At 33.2% G+C, this 20,903-nt stretch overlaps 1 protein-coding gene and 3 non-coding genes across 5 annotated transcripts in view; 1 reads left to right on the forward strand and 3 right to left on the reverse strand.

The window, feature by feature from the left end:
* The window catches only part of LOC127851565 (small nuclear ribonucleoprotein E-like), a 45,656-nt gene that overhangs the window by 13,952 nt on the left and 10,801 nt on the right, over nucleotides 1–20,903 (forward strand). Inside the window, exon 1 of one of the 2 annotated variants that reach the window (XM_052385400.1) lies at nucleotides 6,926–7,072. The exons of the other annotated variant lie outside the window; for it this stretch is intronic. Within the exon in view, the coding sequence (XP_052241360.1) occupies nucleotides 7,022–7,072 (51 nt within the window). The 5' untranslated portion in view covers nucleotides 6,926–7,021. Of the gene's footprint in view, nucleotides 1–6,925; nucleotides 7,073–20,903 lie in introns of those variants that run through there. 2 annotated transcript variants of the gene reach the window in all.
* Trnaq-uug (transfer RNA glutamine (anticodon UUG)) lies at nucleotides 1,398–1,469 on the reverse strand. The gene has a single exon. It is a non-coding gene; the product is annotated as a tRNA-Gln (tRNA).
* On the reverse strand, nucleotides 2,191–2,262 carry Trnaq-cug (transfer RNA glutamine (anticodon CUG)). Its single transcript has one exon. It is a non-coding gene; the product is annotated as a tRNA-Gln (tRNA).
* Nucleotides 3,560–3,631, reverse strand: Trnaq-uug (transfer RNA glutamine (anticodon UUG)). The gene has a single exon. It is a non-coding gene; the product is annotated as a tRNA-Gln (tRNA).

The following is a 20,903-nucleotide window of genomic DNA, read 5'->3' on the forward strand; positions in this document are numbered from 1 at the left end:
TGTATAAACAAAAATGTTTATTTGACCGTGCGTAAGATATCCGTGTAAGCTCCAAATGTTCATCGGCGATCGAATTATATTAATTGACAATAAATGACAATGGATACATGTCATATCATTGTAACGGTAACTGAAACACAACATAGTATTAAGTTAATAGAGTATGATTGGCTTGTTATGAAAACTTGAAGTTTTGTAAAATAATAAACACATTAATTGTGAATGGTGGTGTCAACCGTGGGTTAGAGTTATCTCTAACTTGTTAACTAATCACGTAAATATAATCATACATAACATGCATTACTTGCAAGCGTTATATTCATCAACACGTGGTATTTCAAGTATATGTTAACTAATCACGTTAATATAATCATACATAACATGCATTAATTGCAAGCGTTATATTCATCAACACGTGGTATTTCAAGTATATGTTAACTAATCACGTTAATATAATCATACATAACATGCATTAATTGCAAGCGTTATATTCACCAACACGTGGTATTTCAAGTATATGTACTCTGTATTTTACCAAAGCTGTCCAAAGGGATCTTTTCACGCTTTGGTAAATTGACAAAATTGACAAGACCATTGTAAATATACAACAAAACACACAAGCCCAGTATGCTTTCTTCCGCCTTTACACAACTTATCATTTTTCATAACTATTCCTCTGTTGTTCTTTTCTTTTCTCTCTAAAAAAATATATATTATATTAGCATATCTTGTATAACATGTCTGAACTTTATTGCTTTGTACAATCACTATGTTGTATGATCATATACATGTTTACATTGTATGTATGATATTGAATAAAAAAATAAAAAAAAAATAAAAAAAAAAAAAAAAAGTTGTTTCAGATTCGTAAGTTTTCGTTTTAGTTATGATATTTGTGAGGAAACAGTAATACTGAACATTAACCATGCTCTAATATAGCCATTATATGCATCTTTTGACGATTTTACAACCTAAAAATTATAAAGCGTTGCAACGCGAAACGATTGAATAATTTGGAGAGTTCTGTTTTTGTCGTTAAATTTTGTGAAACTACGAAGATTGCTTATATAAGGTATAAAATACGTCAAGAATGTGTACTCGGCGGAATAGCTCAGTAGGCTAAAGCGTTTTTACTTCAGGACTTTGGCAGGACTCCAGGGGTCACTGGTTCGAAACCTGCTCCGGGCAATGTTCTTTTCCTTTTTTAATTTGTTTTCTTGATTTTTTACTGGAGCTTTTATGATCCAATGTTTACATTTATCAATATAAAGCATTTAATGAATAAGTTAAAAAAATGCCAAAATCTGTGAAAAGGCCCCTTTAAAACAAAACTTACATATATTCGAATACTTCATAAAGTTTGGTAACATTTTTAGTAAATTAAACTAAAATGGAAGAGGTCCCGCCGAGATTTGAACTCGGATCGCAGGATTCAAAGTCCTGAGTGCTAACCATTACACCACGGGACCATATACATAGCTAAATATTTGTTATAATATCTGTGTAGATAATAGTATAGGGACAAAACTGAAAGATATTATCAATATTCTTGTTTCAAATTTATTTTTACGTACTGCGTTTGCGAATTGGGTGTACCGTGTTAAAGTTTAAAACGTTGTTGCTTGCAATATATAATAAGCTAATATATATGAATAACATCTATCTTGTCTTACGTTTCATTTTATATTAAAAGTACTATAGCCTATTTGTTATAAAGCGTTCGGCTTAATCAATTCCGCTAATGTTCGCTAATTATTCATTTTTTCTGTAGTCATGTTACTATTTATCTAAAAAGTCATAACCTAATTTAATTTGGAATTAAAGTTATAGTGACATATACACAAACCTTTATTAAAGTCCCTTTCCAAAAAATACAAGTCACGCGGAGGGCTGAGCATTACATTGAACGACCAGGTAGCACTTTTACAGGACATTTTCAGGTTTAACTGTCGAGGATTCCGAGTCCTGCGTATCAACAATAACACCACTGGACCATAGACGCGTTCTATATTGATTGCTGGGCTACACCGTGTTTCTGCCACATTGGATGTGTACAGTTCAATTGATACATAATGTGTTTTACTTGCTAGTAGTGTGTTATTATTGTGAAATAAAGCTACAAACTGTAGGCGTGTTCGAAATAATTAATGTAATTCATAGGTGTTTAAAAACATTAAGTAAAAATAAAATAGGTCCCGCCGAGATTTGAACTCGGATTGCAGGATTCAGAGTCCTGAGTGCTAACCATTACACCACGGGACCGTGCACTCTAACAAGATAACCGTGTTCATTATAACGCTATATTGTATTGCGGTTTATAAACACTCAAAATTAGCAATTATTGATTAAAAGCGCTAAGTGTTGAAATGCAAATAATAATCTGTATGACACATATTAAAATAAAACTATATTCAAACAATGACAATAAACTAACAGTTGTTATTTTATTTTAAAATACAAATAAAAAAGGTCCGCCGAGATTTGAACTCGGATTGCAGGATTCAGAGTCCTGAGTGCTAACCATTACACCACGGGACCACACGCCCAGACCCATGTGTCGCCTTGATAATGGCGTTACAGTGTGTTCGGTTTATACACGCTAAAGGAGTACTGCTATATCAATACAGAATGTGTTTTATCTCCGCGCATTAAAGCTACAAACTGACAGAAGTGTTGAAAATAGCATATTTCAAATAGACATATAATTATGATTTATTTGTCTTCGTCTCGACATTTTGACAGTCTATGTTATTGTGTTTAACGTGTCATCCTAAATAACATTCAACATATTATAATTTACGTTTTAAAAGAATAGTAGATCTACATCGTTTATTAAAAACACTTATGGAACAAAACGCAATAATAAATATAAACGCTTCATTTTGGCATTACATTTATTACAGTTTTAGTGCATAAAATTTAAACTGAGATTAATTATAAATAAAAATATATTTAAACATTAGATATACGTATCATATGGACGCTGAAACATAACTTCAATAATAATTTAAAGTATGCACTATCAACATGTAAAATGTATTCATTATTAAATGAATAAAGAAGTTGTTTTACATGGGCGTTTTAAAACTGTATAAGTGAAGCCCCAAACTGCAGACGCGTTCGAAAGATTTCATTTCATTCACATACTTTATTTATATATATGGAGTCGTATTGCCAGTCTGTCTGTGTGTTCAATTTGTCAACCTTACATCGAAACTAATTAGTTGTCATTATTCCGCCTAATTGTATCGGTCGACTATTGACCTGGAAACCTAATATCAATATAACAACCATCACATACGTATTAAACAATATAGTGGTATTTGCCTATCGTTACTCAGGACATTTTGTAATATACATGGTTTGAGCTGTTAAGTAATAACGAAAATATAATCCTACATAAATGCAATAATTGCAAGCGTTAAGTACACAAAGAGGTGGGATTCAAAATATTTTCTGTATTGAATCAAAGCTGGTATAATTCAGCTGAAAACAAAACATACAAATATTCGAATACTTCATAAAATTTGGTTACAATTGTAATAGTAAAACCAAATCAAGGTCCCGCCGAGATTTGAACTCGGATCGCAGGATTCAAAGTCCTGAGTGCTAACCATTACACCACGGGACCTGATGATAATTAAATAAGTGTCATCATATCTGTGTAGATAATATTGTAGGTCACGCACAAAACTGAAAGAAATGATCAATATTCTCGTTGCAAATTTATTTATAACGTACTACATCTGCGAATCGTGTATACGGTGTTACCGTTTAAAATGTTGTTGCAAGCAATACATTATGAGCTAATAAATGATTTACATCTTTCTTACATTTCATTTAATAATAAAAGTACTGTAGCCTATTGGTTTAGGCGTTGGACTTAAAGGGGCCTTTTCACGTTTTGGTTACTTGACAAAATTACTAAAAGTTGTTTCAGATTCGCGAATTTTCGTTTTAGTTATGATATTTGTGAGGAAATAGTGAAAATTATAAAGCATTGCAACACGAAACGATTGAATAATTTGGAGAGTTCTGTAGTTGTTATATTTTGTGAAAACGAGGATTGCTTATATAAAGCATAAAATACTTTCGACATTGCGTGAGCGTTGATGGCCGAGTAATCTAAATGGTTTATACTTTTACTCCAGGACTCCAGGGGTCAGTGGTTCGAACCCAGTTGTGGGTTACTTTTTTCTTTTTGTTGCAATACAAATAGTAATCTGTATAGCCAATACTAAAATAAAACGATATTCAAACAATTACAATAAACTAACATTGTAATTTTATAGTAAAATAAAAAAAAAGAGGTCCCGCCGAGATTTGAACTCGGATTGCAGGATTCAGAGTCCTGAGTGCACCAGAGTCATTACACCGCGGTACCGCAAATGCAATTTAATTTGTCGTCTTGATTATTCTGCTACAGTGCGTTCGGTGTATACACTTGAAATCAGTACTGGTATATTTAAACAGATTGTGTTTCATCTCTACGGATTAAAGCCACAAACTGACAAACGTGTTGGAAATAGCAAATTTCAAATAGAGATATATGATTTGTTTGTCTTCGTCTTGACAATTTTGACAGTCTATGTTAATTTGTTTAACTTGTCACCCTAAAATAACATTCAAAATAGTTTAATTTACGTTTTTAAAAAGAATAGTAGATCTACTTCGTTCATTACAAACACTTATAGCAGAAAACGAAACAATAAACATAAGCGCTTCACTGGCAAAACATTTATTACAGTTTCAAATTTCAATCCATAATATTTAAAAAGAATAAACCGAGTTTGATTGTAAATATAAATAAATTTAAACATTAAATATACGCATCATGGAAGCTCAAAAATAACTTCAAGAATAATTTAAAGTATGCACTATTAACCTGCAAAATGTATTAATAATGAATGTATATAGAAATTGTTTTACATGGGCGTTTTAAAACTGTATAAATGAAGCCCCAAACTGCAGACGTGGTCGAAATATTGTATTTCATTCACATATATTATTTATTTATATGGAGTCGTCTTGCCAGTCTGTCTGTGTGTTCAATTCGTCAATCTAATTTTACATTAACACTACATATTAAAATATAATAGTTTACATCGAAACTGAGTATTTAGTCAGAACACAATAATGAAAACAAAGAAAAATCACATAACTTGAACAGAAAAACTATCCAGCAGCGTTGATTTAACCCGTTATCATTAGTGTATTAAAGTTGGGGTTCTGAAAAAAAAACTACAAAAATAACAAAGAATTACATCATGTCAGAACAGGAAAACAAGGACACCAATAAACAAAGCATAAACTTCCGTCATGGCGATATATATTTTTTTAAGTTTCCAAGTTTTTTAAATTTAAGCTCAGTTCATGCATGATATGACAATATCAGCAAACAGCGTCATAACAATTACCCCTCAATGTGTTGATGCAGTGGATCAATAAGAAGCTCAACAAACCGAATGCCATTAGTTCGAAATGAACCATTCGTTTGCTATTTTACAATATATTTTGTGTTGGTTGATTAGTTTAAATACTTCATGGACAGTTTTAAGGGACCTTTTCACGTTTTGGTAAATTGACAAAAATATATATGAATTTTTTTCAGTTTTTCGTTGTAGTTATGATATTTGTGAGGAGCCAGTAATACTGAACATTTATCATTCTCTAAAATATCCATTATATGCATCTTTTGACGAGTTAAATACCTGAAAATTATAAAGCATTGCAACACGAAACGATTGAATAATTTGGAGAGTTCTGTTGTTGACGTTATATTTTGTGGTACTACGAGGATTGTTTATATAGAGTATAAAATACATCACGCATTGTATGAGCACGGATGGCCGAGTGGTCTAAGCGATAGACTTTAATTCCAGGGGTCAGTGGTTCTAGCCCAGTTAAGGATAACTTTTTTTCTTTCTTCAATTTTATTCTTGTTTTTTTACTGGAGCTTTTTAGATCCAATGTTTACTTTTATCAATATAAAGCATTTAATGGCAAACTTCAATACATGCCAAAATCTGTGAAAATGTCCTTTAAAGTGAACTTACTATAAAATAAATTAACTAAAACGTAAAACGCGCTACCGATTTCTGTAAAACGATATTGTTTATCTTAAACAAACTTCTCCTTTATAAACACTGCATCAACATGCTTTTTGAGTATAGAGGCCATCTAACAGACAATTTGACATAAAATGACCGATTTAGCGTTAAAATGAACGGGTACGTTTTAGTATATGTACCCAACACAGGGTACATGTAAGTATACTTAAAAGTACCCGGGGTACATTTAAGTAGTACTCGAGCCGGCAATGACTAATTGTGCGTTACTATAATAGAGTGAAACTACCTATCTCAAAAAGTTATTTTTGAAGATTTTTACAAAATAGTTTTGTATGAGGTTGCTCGAGATTCTTCTGGAATAAAAGCGAACATTCCATGCGTACTAACCGTTTTCGAACAAAGATTTAATTAAATGAATTTCTTACTGCTTAACACAAATATATGTGTGTGAAATTTAGATGTCACTATATGATTTATTAGAAATATTACGCTATAATTATTATTAAAAAAGGTATCAAATTGAATAGTAGTCGATAACCTATGATATACTGGGCTAAAATAATAATAATGGTATATGCAACTAAAACTGTACGAATGATCTCAGTATTCTTTTTTCATGTAGAATAATGGACTTGTGATTTTAATGAAATTCTAGCGGTAATTGCCGATATACCGCCGGGGTAGTTTCAACTGCCATAGATGGCAGATTAATAAGGTAATGAGCGAACTTAGCTGATGGAAGTGAACGTATGGTGAACGTATGGTGAGATAAAATAGAAATCGATTTTTAGGGAAATCTATATCTTATAATCTTAATGAATGCCCTTCCATAGTAAAACAGTTCGGGAATTAGGCGTAACTTTGCGATTATCACAACGAAAATTTTTGAGAAAACATAGCGGCCACACTTCCCGGCGAACGAGCGTAAAATTAACGATAATCAAATCAAAATGGCTTACAAAGGAGGTGCGAAGGTCCAGAAAGTAATGGTCCAGCCGATTGTATCCTTTATTCTGCTCTTGCTCTCATAAATGGGATGCGTTTATTACCTACTAAGTTGTTACGATTCAATTCGGTTTTCGGCAAAAACGCATGTCGCGAAAACATATCATTACTCGTATGATAAATCTAACTCACTGGCTGCGCATTGTTTATAGTCGTAAAAAGAGATTTATATGCACCGTTGATATACCTGATTACCCATTTTGACCCGAATTTGACCCCCTCTAAAAGTAAAAATGGTTTAGTAAAACAGCAAATATCATATGGACCACTTTGAAGTTTGATTGTTTTAATTTTGGCAGATTAAATGCCTTTTGCAAAAGAATCAGCAAGGTCATAACCAAAGACCTATTTTGATACAACGATAAAGATGGAAAAAAACCTGACATGGCGAAAGACCGTAACAATTTACAGGCCAGTCTGGCCTAGGAGGAGAAATAATTGACAGGCCAGTTGTTCATTTCACAGGCCTTAATTTTAAGTGTTTTATTCTGGAGGGACATAAGTAAAGTAAATTCAAAACGGAAATGCTAACATTTGGTTGATTTATGTAAGGGCAAAAATAGTGTGAACAGCCTGATTTGATGAATAAAAGTTGTGTTTTCAGTTTGAGAAAAATATTTACACATACAAACATACAAAATTGAATTTTAATGATGTATTTAAGACAGATTAATTACTATATTACCATAAATATGTTTACCTTTTATTATCCCCCGCCATAGGCAGAGGGATATTGTTTTGGCATTGTCCTTCCATCTTTCCGTCTGTCCGGAGCCATATCTTGGAAGTCCTTTGGCGGATTTCATTTAAACTTGGTATGAGTATATATATGGATAAGGGGATGATGCATGCCAAATGGCATTTTACATCATCTGTTAATAACGGAGTTATGGTCCTTTTTTTTCTTGAAAAAATGCTTTTTTTGTGTGTCCGGAGCCATATCTTGGAAGTGCTTTGGCCAATTTCATTGAAACTTGGTATGAGTATATATATGAATAAGAGGATGATGCACGCCAAATGGCATTGTACACCATCTGTTAATAACGGAGTTATGGCCCTTTGTATCTTGAAAAAATGCTTTTTTGATTGTCAAATATAACACTTTTGTGTCCAAAAGCATATTGGCGGGAAATATCAATTCAACGAATTTGCTTCTTATATTCCATTTCACAAACATGCTAAAACAGTAAACTGTATAGAGTGACAAACATTAAAAAGCAGAATATGCACATGAATCTGATTGTACACAAATCCATGAACATATTAATCAAATCATGTTTGTCTGTTTCCATTTCCGAACAATAATCTTGTAAGATATCTTTTTGCGAGTAGAATGAACTCCAAATTATTAACACTTATAATGTGACATTCATAAATCTCTAATGACGTGTTAATTGTATCTAAAACGTATTCTCGATCATTCAATGATAAACGCTTTTCATTAATCCATGCTTAATATATGATGGCTATCGTTAATTTGATTTTTGATTGTCATTTTCGTGGAGCATCTTATTTCTTTTTATTGTCCGCCATTTTTCAGTATTCACAACATGCATACAACGCAACAAATAACCATAAATGTTCGACTACTTTGGCGACTATGTCAGAGGCTCCATTCATGTTTGGAATAATTTTTCGGAGTTTTCCGATGCTGCAATGTTCTACTAACAGGGGTTTTTTTTACTAAGAAAGTGACGCCGATAATCGGCGTCTTCCCCTACCAGAATTTTTCCCCTAAAACTACCATTTCCCCTCCAAAAATATAATTTTTCACCAAAATATAATATTTTACCCTCAAAGAAATGTTTTTTTCTTTCTTTTGGGAAGTCGACACTTATCCTATTTGTACCATGTACAACGATCTCGCTCTCTCTCTCTCCCGACGAACACTCAAATCTGGGAATCCCAGTGATTCTATATATAGCTCTTAAATTACGTCATGGAAACCGGGCAACTAATCGTATAAATCATGTGACTATTTTACTGGATTCCGGTCTTGCGCGAGAAGGGTGATTCGTCAATTAATTACCGGAAACCAGTCGAGTTTTCATCCGGGTTATGTGAAAGCCAAGATGGGTATAAACGTTAAAACAGAAAAAAAGTCTCACAATTGGCGTTCATACACGAACAAAATAAAACGTTCGGACTCGGAAAATATTCATTGCGTTGACGCATTTTTTAAGAATGAATCATCAAAAACCGTTGAAACCCAGCAGGATTCGGAGGTACATGTAATCAACATCGATTAATACTGTCGGATTATTGTGAAAGTGAAAGTAGACAATCGGCAGCTGCCGCACCTTTCCCTTTCAATACTGTAGCAGATCTAGATCGTCAACCCATTCATCATGAAATTGAAATCACAATATTGAAATCGTTGCCCGGCCCCAGTTGAAAAAAATTCCCATTATTAGATCTACCCCTGCAACTTTATTTAGGACTTTGACTTTAATATCATACTTGTTCATGTGTTTAAGAACAAAAAGGTCAGAGACATGTCTCTTTTTCTAAAAAAAAACCTGAAGTCTGTAGGCGAGTTATAGACATTGAAATGAACAGTTTTTATTTTTTCCCCAAATATGTCTTTTTCGCGCTCGATTTTCCCCTTTTACCCAGCGTCCAGCGTCTTCCCCTTTTTCTAAAAAAAACCCCTGACTAACTGACGAATTTTGGGGAAAATGCACTTTTTGTATTCGGAAATATCATCACAGTGCTTTCCACAGGAATTTGTTCAGGCGCCCCGGGGCTTATAGGGGTGGTTCGGGAGGGGTGTCCCCTCCCGACGTTGATTTTTTTCAATTTTATGTGTCAGTTGACATTCTGTGGTGCGTTATAACTCTAAAAAAAACAGCGTCAAAAGACGTCATTTGGTGCGCAATGACTATTCAAGAAACCCCCCAGCTATAAAGTGATTTATAAAGACATATTTTAATAATTGTTTTAAAACTTTCCCGCAAAGAAAGTTAAATCCCGACTCGAACGATTCCCCAATACATCAGTATCAACCCGACTCTATTACTGCATACTTACTACTTTTCAAGTTTCTATTCATTACCCGATAATCCCATTTTTAAAAGCACTTTCTGGTAAATATTGACGATAAAAGTGCTCAATAATTTCTTTTACAACAACAGGGGACCGTTTCTTAAAACTACGTACTTTCAAAAATCATGCGTTTGTGCAAAACGTTCAGTTAGTAGTGTTTCTATAAACTTTGAAAGTTACGTTTACTGTATTTTTGCACGTAAAGTTACGTGTGCTCAAAGGCTCACGCAACTCAGTAATTTAGCAAAAATATGGCCGCGTATGAACTGATATTTCGGAGAACCGAACGTAGACTATGAAATCTACGAGCGCAACATCATTTTAGTTAATTTAAACCTTTATCTATATTAAGATCTTGGTAGGGCATGGGAAAATACTGTAACGGAAATCCTGCGTTGATTGTGCAGGATTGATTGTGGATTGGAGTTTTGCTAAAAGAGGAAATTTTACATGTTCAAATCGATTGTTGTTATGATTTGTTCGATTTTCCTTTTGACAATTCATTCAACTTTCGTTTTGAACAAGGCTTTATCCATCACAAGACCCCAAGTTGAACTCAACGAATGTGACGTTTGCTGAGTGATAGAATTGATTCATTGTAAACATGGGTAAAAGTCTACTTTTTCTGTAAAAATTATGTATTAGAATTGTATAATCTACGTTTTTGTAAATAGTTGCATTTATATTATACTACTGTGTTAATGAATGACAATTATACAGTAATCTGTTCTTATAATAATTTAATTATTTTTAGCACAGATTACTGTATAATTGTCATTTATTGACACAGCAGTATAATATAAATGCAACTATTTACAAAAACGTAGATTACTGTATACAATTTTAATTTATATGTCAACAGCGCTTCTTATAAATGTGTATACAGTTGTCACTTTATTGTTGAATTTGGCACATTTACAGTTTAAGCAGAAGTTCTGAATCAAGATCCATTTCTTTGGAAATAATATCATGCATATATCATTTTGTCAAAACTGTGTAAAATAAAATTTACTGTAGAGACTGTGAGATACAACCTGTTGACATGTTAGCTCAGTTGAGTTAGATTGGTCTTTGTCAGCTCTGGTACTACTTGAAAGTTCCCTGGGTACTCTTATGTATGCTACAATATACCCTGGGTACAGAAAATATACTTAAACATACCCAGGAATACTTAGGCTAAATCTGCTGTTGTTGGCTCTATTTTCAAATTAATAATGTTTCTGTTTACATTCTGTGAAATGGCCTCCGCGATGATATTATCGAAACTGGTACTCAAAAAAGCATATTGAGTTAGGTTTTGTTCAAAGAGGATTTTGTTTCGTATTCGGAAGTGCATTTGATGACATCAGATTTTAGGCAGGAATAAAACTCTGTGCCCAGGGTACATTGAAGTGTACTTAAGAGTACCCCGGGTACTTTTAAGTAGTACGGGGCCAACAATGACCAATCAAGCTTCAGTTGTTTAAGCGCTGCAATTATTAACTGGAAGTAAAGGTCAAGGCTCACACACTTGGCTAACTTTGTGCATGGTTATTGTAACAACTTAAACTTAAGTTATCTGAATATTAATAATGGCTAATTTTAAAGTAGGTTTGAAAAGTTTTCACTGTTGAAGTAAATTTACTGAAAACATGTATTGAAATGTACCAAATATGTCATTTTATACAAAAACTGTCAAAACCAGGGTTCGCACAGGGCTTAAAAAGTGCTTGAAAACGAGTCCTAGGCTTGAAAAGCCCTTGAACAAAGGTTGGCCTTGAAAAAGTGCTTGAAAAGTGCTTATTTCACGTAAAAAAAGCCTTGAAAATGTTTATTTCTTTTCAAAATTACATGTATCATCGCTTTAATTATAAACTTAAATCGTTCTTAAGGGAAATAGTACGAAAAATTATCATAAATTCCTTCGCGCAAAAAGTTGAGTACGAAATATATAAGTTTCGTAAACTATTGAGTACGAAACGTTATGTGTACACGTCACAGATTATGTGTTCTACGTTAGAGGTTCTCCATTGTGATCAATTTTCGCGAGTGAAAACGCAGCGATGGGGAAGTGTCATTTCAAACCAGGGTGGTTAACTGAATATTCCTGGGTACATAAAACAAATGACATTCAAAAAGCACATTGTCGGTTCTCTATGAAGACTGTTGATGTCGGGGGATGGGGGAAAGCGCTTTGAAAAGCCATGAGAAAGGGGAAACCCACAAAGAAAACATGAAATTGAGAAGTAATGTGTTTGTTTGTAATAACTTTAAAAAGTAAATACATACAGTCAGTACAGCAGTTTAGAATCGCCCGGCAAAAACGTTTATTCTTTTTACCACAATAATTTTTTTCTGGATGTAGTGTCAATGTGAGAAGATGTAAAAGTAAAGGGTAATATTTATTTTGTATGATAACAGCTTAGGTTAGACGGCATATGCAGTTTTTTGTCATAAATAGACAATTAAAGTCCAACCTTAGGAAAATAATTAAAAATCATTCCACCCTGTAAGCTATTTACAAAAGATTTCTTGCTAAAACTTTGTTAATTTATTCCTTTACCTAATGTATACCTTAGACACTTATCATTTTGTTTTTATTGGGGCATTATGGAAAATTAAATACAAATTAATCGGAACTGATGATTATCCGGAACTGGTTGACAAACTGTGTGTGAGACTCATTAAGTTAAGGATGGATAACATGTATGTAAAAACTAGAAATAACATGTATGAGTTATTGTGGAATAAGTTTAATTTGTTTGAGCAAATAAATGATATTTACTGTGTTAAACTTGCTTGAAAATGCATTTTTTTAAGGAAACTAACGTACGGTTCTCGGCCTTGAAAATGAAAATTTGGTCTTAAAAAGTTCTTGAAAAGTGCTTGAATTAAGGTTCGAGAATTCTGTTTGAACCATGAAAACACTATGACTTTTAAACCAATGAGATTTGTTTTTGGTAAGTTACAGTTGTAAGATGCTCAAAGTTGTATTTTTAGCGAGGCTGTTTTCGGAGAGAGAAAACCAGAGCCATTGTCATAGCAAGCTAGTTGTCCAACATCCGCCCGTCCGCTGTAGGCAATGTTCTAAAACCTTAACATTTGGCTCTAAAATCAAAGTGCTTCCACCTTCAACTTTGAAACTTCATATGTAGATGCACTTTGATGAGTGCTAAACGCCACACCCATTTTGGGTCACTAGGTTATAGGTCAATGTCACTGTGACCTCTACAAAAATATAAAATTCTGACAAGCTTTCACAGCCCAGCATGTTACCAGATATGCCGTGCTCCTGTTTTTTATCAGATTTCATCGGTAATCAATCATATTAATATCATATTGATGGCAAAACTTTGTTGTTGCTGTATGCTTTACAATTATTTTTTCTGAGTTTTTTTAGGTTTTTTACAAAGAAATTTTAGAACACAAACCATGGGGCAATACAAAATCATTTAATATTGTTTTATATATGGTATCATCAACATTCAAAATCTTTAATTTTATTATTATAAATGCAGTTGCCATGAAGAAGAAGTGTCAATTTTTAACTAAGGTCATTGTTAATCTTTACTGTCTGAAATATTTAATTACTAATTTTAAGATTATTTTTTAGTTTCCTATAAACAATATGGACACATTAAATGCAGTTTGATTGATATGTTCAAATAAAATTGTTATGTCATAAGAAGTTATTTAGAACCTTTTTTCTTTATAGGTGGTCACACAGATTGATAGAAAACTATCAACAATCAATTTTTTTTCCAATATCTTTAAACACATTTCTTTAAACTCGAGATCTATACTGTGTTTTTGTACATACTGTAATGTCCATTTATACCATTTAAAGTTCTGTAATAATTCTGTAAACATTGCAAAACCCACTTTATTTTATCTTATATTGTGAAAAGCAATGCTGCGAATTTCTCATTTTTATTTACATTCAGTTATTTTAAACCATTTTTTGTTGGTAAATATTAGAATAAGGTATACTGTCTTTATTATTATAAGTAAATGTATTTTTTTTATGTTATAAATCCATTAGGCCATGGGAAATAAATTCCTAGATTCTCATCCCTGCCCGCCCATCAAAAATCGTCCCGCCCGAACGTTTTTTATTTTGAAAAAAAAATCCGCAAAAAAATCGAGCCGCAAAACACTGAGGACGAAACGGCTGAATGAGTATTTTCAAATAGCGAAGTGCGAAACGGCAACTCAAAATCTCCGAGACGCTTATCGATTTTAACGGCGCATGAGCGTAGTCTTAATTTTAAGTGATCGAGCGAAAACAACAACAATTTTTCTTATTTGGAGGTGTAGAAACGGCGTTACAACCTTAAAAGATTGGTACGGGGTGTCAAAATGTGCATAAACTTTAACTCTCGCGGACCTGTACATTTGTTGTTCGTATGACCAAGCCCCTTCGTTGAAAGTTTACCACCTGAGAATCGTCTGTGCCTTCGTCGGCCGAAATAAATTATAGAGTTGGGTCAGTAGTTCCGGATCAACAGGTGTTCCGGATCAGTAGCGTGAATTACTTCTCTTTACGAAAAAAAATACATTCAATTTTAAAGTGAAGCTAATATGATTGTAAAGTCCATCCATTCTCGGTCACATCGAGCCATTTACCGCGGTTTTTGAGCACAAACTGATGTTCTGCGACCCATTAATTTTGTTACAGGGTGGATTAATTTACATACGCACCGCTTACGCAAAATCGAGGCCAGACATTTTTGATGACCGCCAAAACTTATATGTACGTTTGGTATCACATATTTTGATTTAAATTAGAGTTCATACGCTTACTTAAGATGATCATAATGTTAAATACTGTAATAAGTTATTAGAAAAAGATCAGATTGCCTTTTTATTCACATATGTAGAGGCAGGTATTCCGAATCATTGGAGCAAAAAACACAGGGAACATCTCAAACAAATTAAATGTATCACTATCAAATCTATGAGAAATGTAATGTTATATTGATATTTTAGTTCCTGACTAGCCATTTAATTAATTTTAGCACATTTGGTATAGAATCAATAATGGTAAAAAGGCCATTTACAATGGGTATCCTCTGTGTGCCTAATTTCGATCAGTCTAGTCATACTATTTTATTTGTTGTTAGTTTTGTATGTTTATTTTAATTGATCTCAGGAAATATTTGAGTAAAATATTTGAAAATGACAGATTTTATGTTTTATATTCCGTTACATTTTATGACAAACATAAATTATTTAGAATAAAAACAAACACGTTTGTTTAGGTGTCATGACAAGCAGGGTATTTTATTTCTTGAAACAAAGACACTTAACACTGATCCCCCCCCCCCCCCAAAAAAAAAAATTGCCATAAAGTATGAATGGCAAATAATAGTCATTATACACAGAACTGAGAAAAATGCAGTATAACCAGTATACTCGTTAATGTCTGGAACCAATGCCCATTTCTAACTCAAGTCATCCGTCTGCTCTCATAAAACTCACTGAAACACATAAAGCATAATATTAACATTTAAACAAACAGAGCATGAACAAATAACACCGTCAACGCTCTATCCTGCTTGCCTGTCGAATGACCAAACCTACAAATCTGTGCACGAGGAAATCTTGATTTCCACACCACTGAACATGCAAAACCTGTATAACAAGTTTATTCAATAACACAACAATAACTAGACTATTGCCAAGCAATGTATGTCCCCTACCGGCTCCACCATTGTCAGCAATCCCACCATTTTCAGAATGTTTAAAAAAAAAATTATTGCCATAGCAACCAGAATTTTTGACATAGGAACAAAATGGAATAATGTGCATGATGTCCATATTGCCATCTGTCCATGTTTCAAGAAAACCACCGTTTTCAGCAGTTTTTCTTGTCTTTTTGTTGCCATAGCAACCAGAATTGTTGACATAGGAACAAAATGTAATGACGTGCATAATGTCCATATTGCCATCTATCCATGTTTCAAGTTTCATGAAAAAAATATTAAGAACTTTTAAAGTTATCGCAGGATCCAGAAAAGTGTGCTGACAGACAGACTGACAGACGGAGCGCAAACCATAAGTCCCCTCCAGTGAAATCGGTAGGGGACAATAAATACATTTGTATTTTCCTTTACTTCTAAAAATTGCTTAACCAGCTGATATGCAAGCTATTTGACAGTTAAACATAATTTTGAAACGATCCCCAGCATTGGTAAAAGTTTGCGTCACGTGATCCGGAATACCTGTCCTTGATTCGAAACTACTGCTCTGAGTGGACTAGGAAATTCGATGTTTAAATATTGATGAATGGAATTCACTTTTAAACTTATGAAGGATAGCGGACAAAAATCCGCTTCCAACGAGGTATAACACTAGCAAATTGGTGTAAATTCGATTTGTAAACGGCGTTAGTTTCATTAGTGATCCAGAACTCCTGTCCCGATTGTAATTGTCAACAGGTGTCACCCGATGTTACAGTTAGTCAAACTGTCGGCTGTCTAGCAAATTTTATTGACTTGAGTATTGGAGACACCCCTGAAACTTCCCATATTAAATGTGTATCATCTTAATTCTCAACATCTTCATCCAATTAATACAAACTGAACTTGAAATAGTAAATGCTGTCTATTGAATGCATACCATGCTTTAATCAATGATATCTAGTCATACTCAAAAAATAATGTAAAGGGTTCTGTTACAGATTTGTATTTTCTTTAATACTTTGTCAAGTCAATGCTTTGTCTAGTAAATGTTTTATTGACTGTCATTATATGTTTAGCATGATATTAAAAGGGTAAATTAACACACAATAGTCAAATTTTGATAGTGTATTTCTTTTATTCCATATAATTGTACATACATATTGGCGTTATGCATATAAACCAACAAATTTGTGAACATTCCATTACTTTTATAAAGGTCCGACACATAAAATGAAAAATAAAAATTAAAATATAAACCCACCCACCCGCCCCAATTTTCCCCAAAATTTGGATGAGAATCCAGTTATTTATTTTCTATGGCCTTAACTTGTACAAATAAATAAGAAACATAATATAGACAATGTTTGTGTTGTGTAGAGCATTTACTACCATTGCAATCAAATAATTAAAATAATACCATTTTTGTTTCTTCACTTTTAACACCATAGTTATGCATAATATTCACATTAAGTTATTTGTCAAAAACATAACTTATAAGACAATATAAATTCAAAAGAAGTTGTTTGTTTTGCACTAAATAAAGCTTGTTGCGGACATGTATGGTATCAGTGTATTTGTTCAAAAATCAATTGAAAAAAACTATTAAAGATTTGAACTGAAAAAAACAACAGATTTAACATATTCTCATAATTATGTATCTTTCCCAAACACATGAAAAAACATTTGAATAGCACAATTTTAACTGATTTTTTTTTTAAATGTAATAGAAATTTAATATCAAGTATATGGACACTAGGGCTGTAATGATACATTCGAATTACTCGAATACGGCTGTGGACGAATCGTATTCGTTATTCGCCAACCCCCGAACCGAATATTTGGCAAATACAAACAACGTGGTTTTGAGTTTGAAAGTTTATTCATCTTATCCTACCTTTCAAATGAAGGTTCATACAATAGACCCCTATATTTAAATGTTCTTCTCCTTATTCCGGCGGTTTTCATTATGTTTACCCCACCCACTATGTTACACAGTGAGATTATCAACAATAATGGCGGGCACCGGTTGAATATTTACTACATTAAATTGAAAAATCTTACGATGATTGTTTAATGTTTATTTAGGCAAATACGAGTGCTTTGATGCTCAAACATGCTCACAAAAGATTGGCAGATGGAATTTCTTTTTTGTTTATCTTTACGCCAATGATCGTGCAACTTATCAACAAACATGGAGCCTAGTAGCAAAGGGAATGCTATTGATATTGTTGACCTGCCTGCCAATACACGTCGTTTGTCTGGCGCTGTGTACAAAGTTTAAGCAGTTCTAGTCAATGTTTTGTTATTTCAAAGTGTTATATTTCATATTTTCAGTATGCAATGATACTCAATCAAATTGACAAATACCCATAGTTTCATACTATATAATGTCATGTCAAGTTGTGAGTATTACTTTTGTTCATTGAAATTCATATTCATGAATAAATATTCGTATTCGCCACCCTGTATTCGTGATACGTATCGTATTCGTTATCTAATGTATTCGTTACAGCCCTAATGGACACATATTTTTTAATAGCATAAATATTAGGAACTTGCAAGAATAAATTGTGTCATCCTGACATGATTCAACCAGTAAAATTTAACTTCATAAAAATAGGAACATTTAAAAATGGTTTGCTTTCTCCCTGTGTTTTGTTCATATGTACATTAAGCCAGATGTGTTAAACTTTTCCATGAATTTAAATTGATGCATAAGTTTACATTAGTGAATTGCATTATGTTTAAGTATATTATGAGTGACTGAACTTTTTCACAAATATTTCAGTCATTGTGTTGGTAAAGCATGTAAAGTGATTCAGGTTTACACAAGTGTCCGCTTGTCATACCAATAACCCCATACCAATGACCCAGGATGGATCCCAATTTCTCAAATTTTGTATTTAGAACTAATCACAACTGGTACATACCCTGACATATATTTTACCAATCCATGCATTTTTTTAAATATTGAACACAAAATATAATATAATTATATATGTGAAGAAGCATACTTTATGATAATTGCAAATGCCTATTGTCTCAAATTAATAGAAGCATTCATGGACAATGTTAATTTATCACAGAAAAAAGATTCTCATTTTAAATGAATTTATGAGTAAAAATCTGTTGTTGTTTTTAGCTCTTCTGCCAAAGGCAGAAGAGCTTATGGGATGGCATGATTTCTGTCTGTCTGTGTGTGCATTAGACTTTTCTTGTTTATCCGATAAAGTCCACAGTTTTCATCTGATTCTTTTCAAACTTGTCCAGTGTCTTTATTTTAATGAGGACTCGAACCCTTTTTTATTGACATTCAGGTCACTGGGTCAAAGGTCAAGGTCACAGTTACTCGAAATAGTAAAATGGTTTCCGGATGATATCTCAAGAATGCTTAGGCCTAGGATCATGAAACTTCATAGGTACATAGATCATGACTGGCTGATGACCCCTTTTCATTTTCAGGTCAAAGGTCAAGGTCACAGTGACTCGAAATAGTAAAATGGTTACTTTTTCTTGTTTATCCGATAAAGTCCACAGTTTTCATCTGATTCTTTTCAAACTTGTTCAGTGTCTTTATATTAATGAGGACTCGAACCTTTTGATTTTCAGGTCACTGGGTCAAAGGTCAAAGTCACAGTGACTCGAAATAGTAAAATGGTTTCCAGATGTTAACTCAAGAATGCTTAGGCCTAGGATCATGAAACTTCATAGGTACATTGATCATGACTGGCTGATGACCCCTATTGATTTTCAGATCACTAGGTCAAAGGTCAAGGTCACAGTGACTCGAAATAGTAAAATGGTTACTTTTTCTTGTTTATCCGATAAAGTCCACAGTTTTCATCTGATTCTTTTCAAACTTGTTCAGTGTCTTTATATTAAAGAGGACTCAAACCCTATTGATTTTCAGGTCATTGGGTCAAAGGTCAAGGTCACAGTGACTCGAAATAGTAAAATGGTTTCCAGATGTTAACTCAAGAATGCTTAGGCCTAGGATCATGAAACTTCAAAGGTACATTAATCATGACTGGCTGATGACCCCTTTTGATTTTCAGGACACTAGGTCAAAGGTCAAGGTCACAGTGACTCTGTTTATAGCAGTAGAGCGATTCAGGCCCTCATGGGCCTCTTGTTTTAAATATTTTGCACACAAGTATAAATATAAACATGGTAAAAACATGATGTTGATTGTTATAAAATTATCTAGAAGTGCGACAAGTGAATACAAGCTACAGAGTTTGTTAATTCTTCTAAAACCATACTGTACTACTGTACATTATCATTGATCAGTAAATGAAATTTAAAAAAATACTACCTTCTTTACAGAGGCCATTGCTGATGTTCTTCTCATTATAGGACGTTCCATTTGTAATTCAGTGACACACTAAACATAATCAAAGATACCCTTCCAGTAAATTGAATTCCTGTCAGGAAACTCCTTGATTATGATTCTGTAAATTCAGATGTGTAAGCTACAATACACATGCCTGTCTTCTCAGTATTATCCATCCATTTATTCCAGTTTGCTCCAGCAATTCCAGTTTGAAATATATCTGACTAACATTCGTAAAAGATTTGCTTCAGTAAGAATCATCTCTTCTGTTTTAACAAAAAGCATATCCAGGACAACAAAGAATGGCCACACTTAATTTTAAAAGAATCAAGAGATTGAATTTTTTTTTACAGTTGACCTCTTTTTTCGTCGCAATTTCGCAAACAAGGAAAAGAACTTTGCTCTTTATAAGGTACTTCTTAAGGATAAATGTATAAATATTTAGTCTACTGAAAGTTTGTTAGAGAAAGCAAATTAAATCTTCTTAATGAATTTCTTCAAATGTTCTCTGTAAGGTCCGCGCAATCACCAGACTTCTGTTTAGAGATTATTCAAACATAGCAACTAAGTTTTACGCTACATTCGGTTTATAGAAACGCACTTTCGCATTCAGAAAAGCGTACGTAACTTTATACGTACTTACATTTTCGTCCGTAAAGTTACGCATTGTACCAGAAACGACCCCCAGGGGTCCAGCAAGGCTCAAAATTTAGGGAGAAGTCACTTCTTCCTAAAGCCAAAATAGGGAAAATTGGTAATATCTTTGGGAGAAATGGTACATTTGCG

This window comes from Dreissena polymorpha, chromosome 11 (assembly GCF_020536995.1).
Source record: "Dreissena polymorpha isolate Duluth1 chromosome 11, UMN_Dpol_1.0, whole genome shotgun sequence".
NCBI lineage: Eukaryota > Metazoa > Mollusca > Bivalvia > Myida > Dreissenidae > Dreissena > Dreissena polymorpha.